The 18,441-nt window shown below is 39.6% G+C and overlaps 1 protein-coding gene across 3 annotated transcripts in view; it reads right to left on the reverse strand.

The window, feature by feature from the left end:
- ephb2b (eph receptor B2b) overlaps window positions 1-18,324 on the reverse strand; it is a 229,763-nt gene extending 211,439 nt beyond the window's left edge. Inside the window, exon 1 of one of the 3 annotated variants that reach the window (XM_034693093.1) lies at window positions 18,159-18,324. In XM_034693093.1, the coding sequence (XP_034548984.1) occupies window positions 18,159-18,210 (52 nt within the window). In that variant the 5' untranslated portion in view covers window positions 18,211-18,324. The remainder of the gene's footprint in view (window positions 1-18,158) is intronic. The other 2 variants (XM_034693099.1, XM_034693085.1) reach the window with 2 other exon arrangements.
- Between the last annotated feature and the right edge of the window lie 117 nt (window positions 18,325-18,441).

Genomic DNA, 18,441 nt, shown 5'->3' on the forward strand with positions numbered 1-18,441 from the left:
TTCAAAAGCTAAGGCTTGAGGCCTGCTTTATTAAACTGTAACTAGAAGGGCAGAAATCAATATGTTAATAGGAAGAAGACTGTTGTGAAGAAAAATGTTTCTGCTCATCTATTATGTCCCCAGTGGCAGATCATGTCTTCCAGCTACAATTGACTCTCACTGTCCTGCTCTACTCTGGGAATCTGTGTTCAGCTCTTGAGTGACCCAGCACTTGGTACTTTGGTCATTATTGTGGTGATGTTAATCGTTGATGATGATAATGGAGGGTCTTAAATTGTTTGGTTGCTTCATTGTAGATGTTCCTTATTTTGAAAAAAAAAAAAAAAAAAAAAAAAATTCCGTACTTAATTTTGTGCATTGCCTTTACACTGCTTGGCAGTACCTGCACCCAAATTGACTTGAAGCACTTTGTTACTCTAACTGATCGTGTTTCCTCTTGTCTAGATCTTTGCTTGTGTTGTTCTTGTTCTCGTATGTACGTCGCTTTGGATAAAAGCGTCTGCTAAATGACATTGTAACATTGTAACATATTTCTTGTCGGTCACGTTTCTGGCAAAATCGTCAAATATTTGCAATTTCAGACATTTTACAATGTATAATATTGTTTGTTTGTTGATATTTATGATAACAGGGGCGTACTTAGCCTAATGGTTAAGTTGCGTGTCCATGTAGCGGGTGGCCCGGGTTCGAATCCAGCCACTGGCCTTCTTCCCGCATGTCATTCCCCCACACTCTCCCAATTTCCTGCACTATCCACTGTCCTCTCCTCTATAAATAAAGGTGTAAAAGCCCCCCCAAAAAATAACTTTAGATATTTATGATGATGCATAAAATGTTTGACAGTTTTTAGATTGGGTAAACGAGTGATTTGAGGAATTCAAATGAGCTTTAAATTCACAAATAAATGAATTCTACCGACAGAAAAACAAGAAATATGGAGATTCACGAAGAATAAGATCTTTATTTTTATACTTTTACTTGCTGCTTCAGTCCTCCTATTTTAGTAAAGAATACAATAAATCACAGACCTAATAAAGCAAACTTTCTGTAACCTTGCACTCTTCTGTCCCCTCAGACTAACAACAGGTTTAAAACATGATGGATTGCTTGTGCGTGTGTATTTGCTGGAAACACCAGACGCTCTGCTGGGCCCTTTATTGACGTGCATGCCTGCTTGCATTATCTGCAGATGAAAAACCTATTTGGACTGCATGAATAATAATATTCAGCATGTTTAACCCTATCATATAACATTCATTTCATTTAATGGTCTCAGCTGGACCTCTGCATTGATTTCACAGGCACAGCAGGTCTCCAGAGATCCTCTATGGATTCTCCAGCTGCCCTCCCAAACGATCCTTTGTGATTTCTACCCCAAAAGGCCCCGTCAGGGGAAGACATGGAAAACAGTCATCATTTCACCATCTCCTAATATACCTGGCTCCTGTTTGGTAAGCCACGTTACCTCATGGCTGTATTGTGATTCCAGACGTTCATTTTATAGACCACTTTCTTTTGAGGGTGTGTTTTGAGGATACTGTTTCCTCCCTGAGATCTTAAAGAGGGTTCAAATTAGAATAAAATAACAATGAATTGTTAGTAGCAACAAGAGGGGGACAAGATTTCATAGCATTATCAAGAGCTCTTACAAGTGTGAGTGTGGCAGATGTTGCTGATTGCTCCCCACACTCAATCCACTCTCAGACGAGTGATTATGTAAATTCAGGTAAGCTTTCTCTGCCCAAACGGCGCGTTTATCACCGGCTCGGCGGCGAGTAAAAGCACTACAATGTGTGTCAATTGAGAGGGCAGCATAAACACAATCATGAGGGTGTAATCTTTGCTGAGTCGAGGGTATTGATTGTGGAGCAGTACAGCTGAGTTAGAGTGATTGTGATGGATAGATGTGAGGTCAGAGATGAAATAACGATCAATCTGAAATATGCCTCTGGTTGAAATTAAGCAAATTCCCTTCTAGATGCAGGACGTAAGATTTTCAATTTCTGATATGAAATCTAACAAATACAAAAAAAAGAAGCCCCTCTGATGTATATGTGTTGCTTTTATATAACTGCTGCAGTAAGTAGAGCAAAGCCCAGTTTATTTAAAGCTCCTGTGCTGATCTCCAAGCTTGTGTTAACTTTGGCACCCCCTATGGACGAAACAGGAACTGCTATCCCTCATACTGTGCAAGCCTTTTATAATTCTAACATCAAGTTTTTATGATAGATAAAAAGCTTGTTTCTGCAGTGTGTCGTTTATCGCTTCACCTACTCTGTTGCAGCAGTTTCGTCTGTCTCATATAACTATACACAAAAAGTTAATCATTATACTGATGGTCTTGTTTGCTTTTGTAGGCCATACAAAGGCCCCAATATTAAATTCAGTGTATTTCATAACCAGTTGAAAAATCCACAGAGGAGCTTTAAGGTGCATATTTTAATGATTTTTACTTAAAGCTAGCTGAGTTATCATTAGCATTGGATTTTACATAGACATAAAGTCATCAAAACAGAGCTTTAATTTGTTTTATTTATAATATTGTGTGATAGTTTGATTGTTTTTGTCTGGCTTCACTTCTCCTTTAATTTTAAATTCACATCGATCCACGCAGATTCAAAATTTAAAAGAAATAATCAATGGTTTCTATCCGACATGTTTTATTTTGTGAGGGTTTTATTTGATGGTTTCTTACAGTTAATTGTTTTATTGGTTTGTGTGGGTATATCATTGATTTTGAGTCATATTTTACATCCTTTTTAGGTAATTTATGGAACATTTGGCTGAATATTTAATTGAAAAGTGTTGACTTAAACCCCTGAGTGTGCGACATCAAATCATCGAAATTAAAACCTTGATAGTAACAACAAAACAAAAAACAATGTAAGTATGAATTTCTTGGTCATAATTGAACTGTGCTCTAATTCTCAAACCTATCACAGACAGGACTCAATCTTATCTCATGTTAATCCACCATGAGCATTGCACCTCGCAATATTTAGCAAGTTACAGCGGCGAGGAAAAACTTCCTTTTAACAGGCAGAAACCTCCAGCAGGACCAGACTCATGTTAGACACACATCTGCCTTGACCGAGTTGGAGAGAGGGATAGAGGAGAATAAGACAGAGAGAGACAGCGATGATAGTGATTAGACTAGTAGTACTAGTAGTAGTTGTAGTAGTTGTTGTTGCTGCTGGAGTCTGGAACGTCCACAACAAATGTAGAAATGTAATTATGATGCGATGCTTCAGGTGGAGAAAGCGAAATAAAAACTGTTTCTGTGACAAATAAAACAGGCGTTAATTTCTTACCAAAGAAAACAGCTGTTTAAGATAAATATTACACCAGTGACAGCTTTTATTTTCATTATGAAAACAATGTTCTTGCCAAAGTAAACGGGGAAACCCAGAGGTAATTTCTAAGGTCAAATGTTATCATAACAGATACAAACACAGGTATAATTCATCCACCTCTCTTTTAAATCAGTGCACAAACACTCTCAATCTTTGCCCTAAATATTAATGATGGTTCCTAAAACACATTTAACAAACATACAACTTCAGTCTCAAATTCATCCTACATTTGAATAATTCACCTCATTGTCTGTACTTAAGATGGCCTTTTGACTGCAAAAAAGAACAGTTTTAACTGTGTGCACCAGCTAAGCCATTTCTCAATCCACTGAGCAGGTGAGGGTGTAATCATAAAGGGCCAAGCGTTATGTAAAGAAGAAGCCGGGTTATACACACATGGATGGAATCCTATTAAAAAAACAACGCTCTCTGTGATGAAGAAGATAATTTGAGTGTCTTCAGCGGTTCCTGGTGGATCTCGCCCCTGAAGTTGGATTGAAAATTGCCCCCTTGCTGTTGACAATTAGCCGTTGTAGCGTAGCCGTCCTCTGTAATTGGACTACATGGCGATTAAGCTCTGAGAGTTGTGTTTACCTTGCCTTGGTGATGACCCGAGCCTTTGAGATCTCTCACCTCAGCAGCTTTATTGAATAAATAATGGTGGAGATGTCACAGCAATGCGTATTTCTGCTTTAACCCTGTCCTCGTTAAAGCTATATGCTCATTTCAATAAGCGGTATCAAGTTTCACGGTTTCCAAATGTGTGGGTTACAAGGTTACGCATCAGACTGAATGTGTTTCTAAATTAATCTATGAAAAAACAGGATGAGCCCCAGCTCTCTAAAAACCAGACAAGTCACAGCCAAAGGCCAAATCAGTTAATTGCCTTGTGTTAATTCCCTATTCTCTGAGCTAATGCAATTACTGCGAAAAAAAGAGACAACTATCACACTTTAGGACACAAAAAGTCATTCTCTCCCTCTGCTTTTTAAATGTCACGCCCCGTTTTAATCTACTGGATCTATTCATTAAGCATCCGTAATGGGAGATTAAAATATGAACCCTTTAGCCTCAGTTATCGTGCCTCAGATAGCATCGGTATCTTTGTGTTGCCCCCCCCCCAAATGAAACTTTCAATTTCACAGAGTGAGGAGACTAATGCATCCCCCAAGTTAGAAAATGTGAGAGGGAGATGGGGAAATTAAAAAGATAACGATGGTGATGAGGTACTGCTGAGGATTAAACCCGGTGAATTATTAACCACATACAGGACACAATAAGAGCTCCAGTTTTTGGATGATTCTGTAGAAAGTGATGTGATTGCAGCCGAAGGTTGCACCCTTGAATTTGGGTTCAACGTGTTAAATGTGGTGGGAACTAGTTGCTTGAGGCATATAGAGATTAAAGTCTCTGTGCCACATTTTCTCATGTAGATATCTCTTTGTGTTTACCATGGAGATCTGTCTCTAACTTGTCTTTGGAGCACAGCTGATTAGAGTAAATTAGCAAGTGTGCACAAGTGCTCGTCTGAATTGTGGCATCGTTCTTTGGTAAACAAAAGTGACAATATCAGTACTTTTTATTTGATAGCTTTGCTTTCGTTTTCATCTTACGTCCTGCAGAAGTGGGATAGAGTGTTTTAGAAGGTTTTAAAAATAATGTTAATAATAAATGGGGTTTTTTTGTTGAAGAAATTAAGAATATTCTCTGCATTCAGATCAAAACAAAATAAACATTTTCTAGATATTAAATTAAATTATTGATTTTTTTTTCTAATCCAGCAAAGTTTTAAAAACATGCATATTATTGAATTTTTTAATATTATAAGGCGTTTTCGTATACTCCATGAAATTATGAAATATACAGACATAGATGTTTTATTGTTTAAGAAATTAAGAATATTCTGAGCTCTCAGATCAAACAAAATCAACATATTTTAAAGAATAAATTAGATTATTACAATATTTCAAATTGAAAATAATAAACATTTTTACCATGTGTTTACTTTATTCATGCAATCTGATAAAAAAAAGTCTTTTTTTTTTTAAAAATATTTTTTGACTATTTCAGTGTTCATATCATTGATAATGCTTTTTAAAATTACTACAATATAAAGCACTTAAAGACACTAAGAAATGACATATCAATAAAAAAAGCGCTGTATGCATTCGTTTGGCAGAGTGCTAAGGGTTAAAAACTAACATAAGGCTTCTGGTGAACTCATATGAGATAATCCGCATGGAGGAGCTTGATGTGCCTCTGTTATGGCTGCTAGACATGCCTGGTCCGACAACACAGCAGTGGTCATCAGTCATAGAGGAGCAGAGCTTGCCTGCCCCGTACACTAATCAGATAAAACATGTCTGCTTGGTGGCAGCACCTCAGCCGACGACTTCTCCCAGTCCGAGTGAGACCGATAGACATGTTAGGGTCTGACAGTGGGGGGACCACGCTTTTGTCTGGTGTGCCAGCGACCCAGAGGCAGAGCCGGAGCCAGAGGCAGAGGGGGAGGAGAGGAGAGTCAACAAATGTGTTAGAGGCTCTGTAGCGAGGGAAGATGATGCACACAGCGCTGAGCACATAACTACCGGCTGAATCACAAAAAACGGTCAGTGCTGGTGCAGACTGAAAAGCTAGTTTCCACTGAAGAGGGGCGGGGGAGTGGGGAGGGGGTCTGCTGTTGATATGGGCCATGGTGGACAGACGGTTGTGTCCAGAGAGAAAAGAATAGAAGAGGGGGGTGCAGAGATGGACAAAAAAACAAAAGGCAGATGTCACGTGGACGCAGACTCGCTGATAGATGTGATGTGCGGCGCGGCGTGCAGGCAGAGGTTCAGGTAGAAAAGGCTTCCCTTTGTGATGCAGATGACAACGCAATCAGCCGGGCTTTGTCTCGCCCGATGGGCTCTGCTCCCGGGGACATTGAGAGCCAGACACTAATCCGGCGGGTTTGTGTTCTGCGGGCGCACTCATAAAGGCAGTGTCACAGTACCTGGGGTGTGTGTGGTTGGGGGTCTCTGAAACGAGGTCTGACCTCTCTCAGGGTAGACTCTCCCTCCTCCTCCTCCTCTTCCTTCTCTCTCCCTCTCTCTCTCTCGGTTGCTGGGTTGATTATTATAAGCGCCATATTGTTAATGCGTATGACTCAACATACACATGAAGGATGTGACAGGAATACTGGTCACGCTCATCAGCTGATATCTGCTTTTCAAGATAGATTAGTTACTTTTGACAGAATTGAGGACAGCAATTTCACGTAGACAACTTTTTGGTAGATATAACTCATGTTAGATCAATCTAGAAAAGCTAACTTAACAGCTGTGTTTACATGGAGCACAATATTGAGATTCTGAAAGATTTTAAAGCCCAAACTGAATAAAAATGCTCCATATAAACGCCTCAATCATAATTAAGACGCCTACATCAAATTAAATTGGATCAACCCACATTACGTGTGTTTCTGCTCGTCTTCTAACTGTGTTATTTCTGTGCATGCCCGACGTTTACGTTCATACGAAGTTACGTACAGATCTTCTCCAATTACAGACGTCAAATTGTACGATGGTAGAGTTTTTTTTAAAATTTGAAACACTCAAAGTTAGCATAATACGACGTTCAACAGGTAGGTACGCAATACAGACTTATTTTTAAAAAGTCCACGACAAACAGGTAGCTTGTCTTCTCCTTTTTCGTACACTACCAGTCAAAAGCTTAGAAACACCTTCTCATTCAAGGGTTTGTATTTATTTTAAATATTTGAAACACTGTAGATTAATACTGAATGCATCAGAACTGTGAAAGAACATATATGGAATTATTTAGTTGAGAAAAAAGTGTAAAACAAACCAGAATATGTCTTATATTTTAGATTCTGTAAAGTAGCCCCCTTTTTCCTTCATGACAGCTTTGCACACTCTTGGTATTCTCTCAGTCTGCTTCATGAAGTGGTCTCCTGGAAGGGTTTCTAATTAACATGAGCCTTTGTCAAGAGTTCATTTGTAGAATGACTTGTCTTCTTAATGTGTTTGAGACCATCAGTTGTGTTGTTCAGAGGTAGGGTTAGTACACAATGGATAGCCTTAACTACAGTTGTAATTTGGGGTGCAACGGATCAAAAAACTCACGGTTCGGATCGTATCACGGTTTTGAGTCACGGATCGGATCATTTTTCAGATCAGCAAAAAAAAAAGAAAAAAAGAAAGAAGACAAGACAAATATAACTTTGTCCTCCATTTATTTTGTTAAACACTTTTAAACTTTTGCCCATTAAATAAAAACAATATTCAACTCAAAATTTACTGCTTGTGCAAAGCACCCTATCTGTGGGCCCAGTCCTGCCTCACTCACTGCATTTCATCGCATGGCAAGTGAAGGAGCAGAGGAACTTCAAAAGTTTCATTCCATTCTTCTTTCAATCGCTGATTTTCATCTTCCACTTTTATTTGAGCAGCAAACTTGGAACACACCGTTTCCGTGTATTCTAGGGTCCTACAGCTGGCAAAGTGCCAATATGCGAACTGCTCCAAAAATGAAAGTGAAAGTTAAAAAATTACACTCGCACTCCTCTGCACCTTCACTTGCCAATGACTACCACTGCGCTTGATGAGCGAGTGTGGATTGAACATGGGGTCATCACGTGAACATGCGCAACTTTTTTTTTTTTTTTCATCAACCAATCTGCGGACCATGTCCGTGCCGAACCGTGGAGAGGCATCCGTACGGATCACGGATCAACAATGATCCGTTGCACCACTAGTTGTAATCCAGATTATGGTAAAACCAGATTATTTCATAGTTTTGATGTCTTCAGTATTAACCTACAATGTTGAAAATAATTAAAACAATAAATAATAAACATTGAATGAGAAGGTGTGACCACACTTTTGACTGGTAGTGTACGTTCAGCCGGAGCTCGGTTGGTCTCCACTGAATTGATGGTGTATCCATCTTTCAGACAGAAGAAAAGACTATGTGCATGTCACACAGCTGTTCCCCTTAAATTATAAATCAAAATATCATGACATAAACACTTGGAACAATATCTTCAATCAGAATGAAGAAATTTAATCCATGCAAACGTAGCTGGTGTCCTCAACACACCCTCTCTCTGTCCTGTAGATCACAGGTTAGCTTTATGCTAATGTTTTACTTTTTGATCAGGATAATGTGCTGTCAGAAAATACATTGCAAAAATATGCTAATTCAATTATGTCACATGAATTTGATGTCATGAAATCATCACTTTAAGTCCAAGTGTAAGGGCTGGAGGTGGCGGTGGTTGGGGGGTTAGGTTAAGTTTAGGCAAGCGGCCCATAGTAGTTGTAGCATGCAGGTTGGACTCCTGACCTTGACCCTGCATGGCTCTCTGCTCCACATTTATCCTGTCTCTCTTCAGCTTGCCCATCCAATAAAGACAAATTAGTCCCAAAAAAGCACTTTAAAAATAAGCAGGTCAGGGTCAGTTTGAGTAGTGATGCTAGCAGAAGCTAACCCACCACAAATATTGGATTTTTCTTTTAACTTCTAAAGCCCCAAATCAACCAAAAAGGCATCATTACACATGCAGCTGCAGTGCTAGTGTTTGTTAGCTTGATAGCTTGGTAACAGGGTGAACTCTCCACTCCTCACACTCCTTTACTTCAGGCATTGCACCAGGTAACTATAGCGAACCATAAGGGAAATTTGTGGAGTGGGACAGGGAAGACTCGAGGAGTAAAGATAACATTTTGTGGCCATCTATATGTCAGTTGTTGTCCCCATGGAGCTTTAGCGATGTCAAAGACTGATTGGATTGAAAGAAGGAACAAAACACACGGATGTCACGTGACGGGTGAGATATTCTGACAGAGGCTTCAGACTACAAATCAAGCCTTGGCCATTTTGATTGTGAGTGCCTACACGTTTCATGTTGTGAAAAATGTCTGGAAAATGCATCTCTGCCCCCACCCACCCATTGATTTCTACTCCCAGCGGCTTTGGATGAATCAGGCTCTTCCTGATAAATACGGCTCACCAAGAGACCGCACGTTACCAATTAACATGTGCTAATTAAGATAGCAGGATATAAGAACATCCTTGATCTAGATTCCTGTGTGAAATATCAGAGAGGTTACGTGGAGGTAAAGCGAGTTTTCTTTCATCGGGGTGTATTTATCCCGACTTCACTCTGCGCGTCAGCAGGAAAACAGCAGATGCAAAGTTTATCCCTCGGGGTTGAAAAAAGCCTGGTGGCCAGAAACTCAATTTAGTTGCACCCCCTGAATTAATTTATAACATCTGCTAGCACACATAATGAATATTTCTGTAATTATTTGAAAAAGAAAACAACTGTCTCTTGACTTTCAATTGTGTCTTTGGGTTAAGGAGGCAAACAGGAGTTAAACATCATGCACTGCAACACTGCGATAAGAGCTTTGGTCATATGGACAAATTCCACCAGATCCATCTCCAATCTGTCACGGCACCAGATTGGATAAGTTTCTATTCTAGTCAATGTGTTAACTTCCACTGGATCCGCTCCGTTGCGTTCCGTCTGGGTCTCTGATCCGGCAGGCCAGAGCCCTCCGAATCAGATACACAAGACTTCTGTTTTTGCCAGATGCCGGACCACAACGCTTCAATCTCAACAGAGCAGATGGAGCGGGACAGAAAGTCAGGCACCAAAACAAAATGAAGACATCCGATTAATTTTCAGAATAAAACACTCTGTGTTATCACCAGATCGTATTTCACTTAACTACAACAACAAACCATCATGATGAGTGGAGCCAGGCAGAGTACTGGTGACTTCCTCTCACATGTGCTTTTAGGTTTTTCATTAAACAAATGTCTGATGAGTTTATTTTGATATTAAAATACACAATAAACTAGGATGCATTCGTAAGGACTCTTTACATGTTTCAACAGCTGCTGTAATCCTGACAATCACTGACACGTTCACCAGTTACCAAGAGCAAGGTCACTCTTATCACTAAAACACTGGTTGCTCGTAAACAGTCTTAATTCGTGTCCGTGGTGGAGTATTGATTCTGTTAACCAACCACAGAACAACCAAACACTTTGATGCTGTGTACAGTTTTAATTCAGTATTTAAAGCTCGCTAACTTGTCTGAATGAACAGAGCATAACACCGCTTCTGTTCCCCAAATGCGCACGCACCTCTTCGATTACGTAGGCTGTTAAGGGGTCTATAAGAGCTTCAGTCATACTCTTTCACTTTTGGGACCAAGCTGTTTTTTCAGCTCCAGACTGAAACAATTACAGCCCTACAATCAAATGGCACACCTATCCTCAAAGCACTGAGAGGAAAACAAAACCCAAGACCTCTAATTCACCTGATCCCTGCTAAGTAACACATTTCAACAGCACATAGAATCCCTGGTGTTGCATCAGAAATATGGTGGGAAGAAAAAGGAAGAGTATGGTATTGATGTTCTTTTTTTGAGCTTTGAAACAAAAGGCTTGGCGCACAGTTTCGATTGCTAAATCTGCAAATATCTGGAAAATGATCAAGAAACTTGAATTTACTGACACAGAAATTAATAAACAAAGGATCACAGAGTCTGTTTAGTTCTTTAACAACACTGCCAATTAAATAGAAAAGTCAGCACTTAAATGGAAACATCACAAGCTAACGGATAAATGCAACCATCATTTAACCCAGAGAGGCTTTTGTCTGGTATGCGCAACCTTCATATTAAGAGAAAGTGGGTGGATTCAGTTCTTAATCTGTGTGTGTTTAAGATTTCATGAGATTACAGATCAAGATATCCCGTCAGACTCCCTCTCTACCGAATGAAACACGTACGCACTTGAGAGATTTTCTCATTGTTCTGCGCCCATAAAGTAAACTACAGCGTTCACGTCCCTTAACTATTTAGCTATCTAAATAATAAAGCAACACAGTTTTGTTTGGTGGTAATTCCACAGGTGACTGCACTCATATTTTTGTTTTAATAACTGATTTTAACTGAGCTTCATTTTCTGAATGTTGTCTAGCCGGGATCCTTTGTTTGAAGAGAGAACAAATGTTTCTGAATATATTACACTTTTCTTTTTTTTCAGGACTTCTGTATCTACCTTTAACTTATTCATAACATTGAAAATCATCCATTTCATTCATGGTTTCCATCCTATTCAGAATAAATTATCCAGAGTCAAATAATAGTTTTGGTAAAGAGAGTGTGTGCATTAAATTAAACCTCTGTAATGACGATAAAAGCACGCAGGGAGTCCGCAGTAATCTCTGTTTACTCTGACATGAACCCCCTGTTTTCAGATATCAGCACTGGATGCATTACCCTGCTATCAAACGACTTGAACCACCTGTTGACTCTGGAAATATTTTCATTTTCTGATAGCATCAAGCTGCAGACATATCAGGCCAGCTTGTCTCTGCAGGACTGATTACACAGCAGCAGCAAAGGGAGAGAAGATTAAACACCTGTTGTTTTCCTTGAGAGCCAATAACACCAGAAAGGGCTAAAGGTGACTTAATATGCAGTAGATTAGGGGTATTTAAATAGTGAGACGATTCAGCTATTTGTTTTGTCTGAAGGTCTAATTCACAAAGCATATTGCATCAATGATATCCGAGGAATAATTCCCCCATACACTGTTGCAGCTTGCTCTTGTTTAGCAGATCTGCGCTGTGAAATCTCCCCCTGACGCTACTTTAATTTGTCCACATACATACATATATATATTTTACACTTTATAACAAAACTGTCTCCCTTGAGGTTTCAAATGAGAGAGGCTCAGAAGCTCATTCCCATCATGCTTTGTGACCCAATCCATTTCTACACATGGGGAAGTGTGCCATTATTAGGGATGGGACATGATTTTCGAATGCTGGAATATTCATTCACTCGTTAAAAATGGAACAGTTAATGTGAATATTTTCTCATTTTGAAAGTACTATTCTCATTGTTTTCACCAGCGCCTGGTTGTAAAATGGTATTTCCACCAGAGAGTATTAAAGCTGTTTGCTAACTGCATTAAGTAGTGAAAGAAGTCGAAAAACATTGGCAACAGTCACTGGAAATACGTACAGTATGTAGTTGCGTGAAATTCAGAAACGGAGATAATCACAGAGACTGAGCATGGCTGTAAAATGTAAACATACAAGGAACGCTGCTGAGTCACAAAAACACTGACATAAAGGTTGAGATTGACGCTGCCAGTGCTCGCTACTAGCAGCACCTCACCCCGCTCCATTACGAATAATCGCAGAATATATGCCGGTGATTATCGAATAGTATTTTGACTTAAAATGTCCATCCCGAGCCAATATACGCCTGGTCTGGGCGATAAACAGCCCCTGACTCAATCAAACTTTATTTGTATAGCGCCAAATCACTACAAAACCGTATCTCAAGATGCTTTTACAAACAGTATAAGATCCAGTCCCATCTTACAGACAGGACTCATCTTAATCCATCATGAACAAAGCACTTTGCAGCATTTAGTAAGTTACAGTGGCAAGGAAACTTCCTTTAACAGGCAGAAACCTCCAGCAGGACCAGACTCATGTTAGACACGCATCTGCCTTGATGAATTGGGGTTAGAAAGAGGGATAGAGGAGATTAACCCCTGCCGTAATAAGAGCAATATCAAAATAATAACAGAAATGATGCATTAATGCATTATGCATGGGTATTAATGTAAAGTCAAGCAGTAGTTTGAGTTGATGTTCGCATAAACAATGGCCAATTTTGCCCCAAACGAAGGCATGATGGCTTATTTAAATATGCCCAAACAGACTTTTTGGATTGTCCTATAATGATACAATATTTTTGGAGTTAGTATTTCCTTAAAAATAGCTTGATGCGTACAATTTTGTATCAAATTAAATGCTTTAAACCCTCCATAATACACACCAATGTGCCCGATGGGGAAGCAAAAGCTCTGATATCCAGCGTGACTGTATTCGATCGATATCCTTGGAAAGTACCTCCCTTGCTTTCAGAATTACAGGAAGGGTTTGCAGAAGCTGGCACCTCGCTATCTATTTCATGTAAGCTAGCTAAAATAGCCTGGAGCAAGATACACAACTATTTTGCTAGCATAACCAGTGGAAACATTGGATTGTGAAAGCCAATCTCAAGTCTGAAGGTTTACGATTCAACTTCATTTTATTCCTGCATGAGTTTGAGATTATAATCTTTGTATCAGATGTGATCTGACCTTTATTGGGTTGACCTCAACTCAGTGGTTATGATACAGCAGAGCAGCTCAGTGACAGAAACCTTTTCTTACACAGAGTGGTGATATTTCTTAATCTCAGCCTAAAGGTAGCTATAGATATCTCTGAAATGTGACCCCCCCCCCCCCCTTCAAGTGAAACAACTGGTACCAGCACTAATTGAAATTTTGCATGCAAAGTGACAATGCCCGGGCCCTCGGCAGCATGGATTAAGGCTTGAATAGAGACAGATTCTTTGTGAAAGCCTACTGTGGCGGTTGGCGTGCAGGCCAGCTCCCTGCATCTGCTCATTGGGTGGACTGAGAAAACAGCGGATTGTGTACGGTCGCTCGTTTTACCTTTATCTAATCCCATTTCAGAGCCCACCTCCGTCTGTCTTTTGTTGCTCCTCCACAAAACATAATGCATCCATGTTACACTCAAAATGTCCTTTCCTCACAAAACAATTCCGGTCAAAAACAGCGGCTGGATTTACATATGAAAGCAACTTTTACCAAACTTGGCAGGTTTTTCCAAACATTAACAATGTGTGCTGAAACGTCAGACTTCCTCATACTGTGAGAGAAAACGGAACTGAAAGGGTTATGCTAAAGACAAATGTGGTAGGAGTCATTTGCTAAATTAAATCAGAATAATATTTTAAAAAACGGGAAATTAAAAACACAAGCATGGGAACAGCTTGCCAACTTTAAAGTGAAGGGTCTGCAGAGCTGTACATGGCGCTGGAGGAATGCACCGAGTACTGAAATGCAATCAAATCTGCTGGACATTTTTTAAAGACTCCATGCTGTGATCTCATTCTACCCCACTTCACCATCCTCTGCTGTGGTTTCAGTCCCATTATGCTTCCTAAAAAGAGGAAGAAGGAAAAAATGTGGCATCAAAGTGATTTATCGTCCCAACGAAAACTTTGTACACAAGTCTGGAGGAGGTTGTTATTAAATCAGAGCGATGCCGAGAAACAACGTTAGCCGTGTTTGCAGAGCACAAACTGTAATACCACAAGAGAAGAGGCAGGGGGGGGGGTCAGAGAAGCCAAATGATCCGTCTAGTAAATTTCATCTTCCCCGAACAATACAGGCTACTTCAATTTTATGGCCGAGGATGAATTGGAAAATTTCCACTCAACAGAATTAGATGAGCGCAGTTCTTTGGCTGTCAACTGAACACTGATGACAATAAATGGGTGGACTAATGAAGGGATAAATCCACAGTGTGTTTTCATAGGCATGTTTGACATAGCTAAGCTAATTTCCTTGGCAGTACTACCTCCATTAATTTCAGAATAAGGGCCTGTCTGTTCCTGTTAGCTAAACCAATAAGACGTGGCATCAATGGCAGCTTACATTTGCACTAATCAACAATTTAGACTTGTTTCACATTCCACCGAGTAAATAATGCCTTTGGAAAATGGGTGAATGCCACTGATTAATGAACGCCGTTTATGTCCGTCGATCATGTGGATGTTCTCCGAGAGGAAGAAGAAGCTGTTGTGGTGTTTTGAATGTAGCATTTCAAGCTCCTGTTTTTTCGTGTTGGAGCTCTGCATGGTGTACAGACCGTGTTGACACGATTGGCAGAATGGATGTGTGTGACACAGCTCGGATTTTCTTAACTTTGAACCAAGTTTTAATCCTCTAATCCTCTCAAGTATGGTCCCTGCCTGATTCATTGATTATCTGTAGCTCTTTGATATGTTTGTACAAACAGAAGGAAGGCGTTTATGGGCCACTTGTTTTTATTTTCACCAAACTGGTCCTGAAATAATTCGGCGGCTATCGTGTGATGCGATGCGATGGCACAGCATAATTAAATACACATTGTAGTGTTCGTGAGTATAAAGGAAACACAACTATGCTAGGATGTCACTCTCTATTAAACTAAAACAACAATGGAGGAAATGTGGTGTCCCAGCACTAAACGTGTCAAAACGATCCACTGGAGGGTTCTTTTCTGATGCATGCTGGGATTTTTTTTTTTTTTTCCCCGTCGGATTAGAGCTGCAGTGACCTCTTTTTCAACCCTTTATTTTTCATACGTAAGCCATCCTCGCCACTTCATTGGATGTTCCACTAGGGTGATTCACAGGGTAAAATGGAGGGGGGGGCTGCACCGGGTTGGCGATGGGACTAGCTTGATCTTTCGGCTCAGAAAGAGGAAGACCACAAGGCCCCAAAAGGTGCACTTAACTATTCGACGCATACTGTACATGAAGTGTAACACAAAGTACGACTGCACTGTCTTAATCGAGTAAGACTTCAAAACACACTCTTTGAGGAATGGTGCCCTCTATGCCCTCAGCTCACAGCTCACACGTACACCAACAGTAAATGTAGACGGACACGAACAATGGCCACGTTTGCATTTTAACAGAGGGACATGAACAGGAGAGGAACACTGTGTGGTGTGGATATGTTCTTATTATTGGCATTCCTCGCATCCTGTGGTTTCTTTTACTTTTGGTGGAACAGCACGGATAAAATAAAAATAATATTTAAATATATTTAATATTATAAAAACATGACTGATTGATTTTTAGTGCAAATGCACATTTAGCAGAAATGTTACATAGATTTCGTGAATTTTTATTTGCTGTGTTTTAACCAAAAAGACACAATGTGTGACTTATTAATTGCACAACCAGTCATTTTTATATGCTTCTAAAATGCTTTACGGCACATTAAAAAATTTGAATATATTTTTTATTATTTAAAATAAATTACAAAATTAATGGTGTGTGAAATGCATGCTTTAAAAATGTTTACTGTGATTTTTTGGTGACACGGATGCTTTAAAAATATTCATAATACTGCAGGAACAATGTTAAACAATGGTTTTAACATCGGTGAAAATTAAAAACGTCAACACACGTTTAGAGAAATGCAGTGTATGCCTTCAAATATGCTTTTTGGATAACTATAACCAGAAGGTCTGCATACACATGATGTTTGTGAAAGTGTGTGTCAGCCCTAACAAAACATGGAGGTCCTCTTACTCTGTCCTACACAAAGCTAGGATGCTCGCCCTTTACATGTAGTGCGAATTTCACAACAGACAAGCCTCCTAAGCGTTTTCCACTTTTTCTTTTTGTTGGTGTTTTATCCTGCGGTTGCATTTGCTTGAGTTTCTGCATACTTCCCTCGCTCCACCTGTAATTATGAGGTTTAGTTAAAGTGACCAGAGGAAGAGGACATGTTTGTTTTCTGACAACATCCTTAAAATAGCTCGAATAAAGTGTATGACTGGGGTTATACTTTCCGTTTCCGAATTTCCACTGTCCTGTCAAGACGGCAGACATTGTCCAAATGATACCAGAAAATTATAAATTTGAACCTAAACTGGGAAAACCATAGCTTATGTGCAAATATTATGGTGTATAAAACACACAGTCCCTATGAGAATAAAATGTATTGGTGTAATTGCAATCACTGTATTGATAGTAACTTTTGGTGATAGAAGACTCATTATAGTAAAAGAAATAGCTTTAAAATAGAGATTATTCCCACCATTCAACCTGTTCATTGTGCTTTTGGCCACACCGTGTACTGCTTAGCAAAGCACCCGTATCAGGACTGCAAAAAGCCTTCTGTTTATCAAACTAACAACAGAATTTAAGCTACACTACCAGTCAAAGGTTTGGACACACCTTCTGATTCAATGGTTTTTATCTATTTTCATTATTTTCAACACTGTAGATTAATACTGAAGACATCAAAACTATGAAATAATCTGGTTTTGCCATAAACTGGATTACAACAGTAGTCAAATAGGGCTATCCATTGTGTACTAACCCTACCTCTTAACAACACATAACTGATGGTCTCAAACACATTAAGAAGGCAAGTCATTCTACAAATGAACTCTTGACAAGGCTCATGTTAATAAGAAACCATTCCAGGAGACCACTTCATGAAGCAGACTGAGAGAATACCAAGAGTGTGCGAAGTTGTCATGAAGGAAAAAGGGGGCTACTTTACAGAATCTAAAATATAAAACATATTCTGGTTTGTTCAACACTTTTTTGTTCATTAAATAATTCCATATATGTTATTTCATAGTGTTGATGCATTCAGTATTAATCTACAGTGTTTCAAATAATTAAAATAAATACAAAATCTTGAAGGAGAGGGTGTTTCTAAGCTTTTGACTGGTAGTGTGTATTAAAAGAAATAATTGATAATTGAGTTTCACCTCTCTTTCACGTTTGCACCACCAACTGAGACCGACACCGGTGACACACCTCCACGGACACGCATGATATGACCTACCTCAGTGGGCATATAATGTCTCAAATATAGCGTATGCATGAAAACTCCGCATTTGCATGCCTCAGTTAACGCTCAGAATGACGAATATCATCCGTGTACCTGCGGGAGATGCTCAAGGTGCGTGTTTTTGTGTCCCGGTCTGCTGTTTTTTTTTGGGGGGGGGGGGGGGGGGTGTAAGGACCGTGAAACACCATGTTGTGGAAGTAAAAATAAGCAATTAAAGGGAGGTTAAAAAGCTGTTAATTTCCCGTTAGTCTGTGGAAGGCATACAGTGACATACACGCGCACGCTTTGTCTTAAAACTGATGCATTCAGATGAGAGCATTTTCTTACCTTCAACAGCTATTACAGCCGGTATGGTCCATAATATCCATAGAATATCCATTATTGGTCACTTGTAACGCCCAGACATTCAAATAAAATAAGTCCCGAAAGCCATTGACAGCATATACAGAGAGGGGACAGGCGGTCCTTCACCTCCAATAGAGCGAGCCCAGATAGCAGGGGAAAGCAACTCAAATCTGAACCAAGTTTGGGCGAGACCAAAAAAAGGACAGACAGAGGGGTGCGCAGAGGAGGAAAGACACACATGTACGCATAGTAACACCTTTTTAAT

The sequence above is a fragment of the Notolabrus celidotus genome, chromosome 1 (assembly GCF_009762535.1).
Source record: "Notolabrus celidotus isolate fNotCel1 chromosome 1, fNotCel1.pri, whole genome shotgun sequence".
NCBI classification, from domain to species: Eukaryota; Metazoa; Chordata; class Actinopteri; order Labriformes; family Labridae; genus Notolabrus; species Notolabrus celidotus.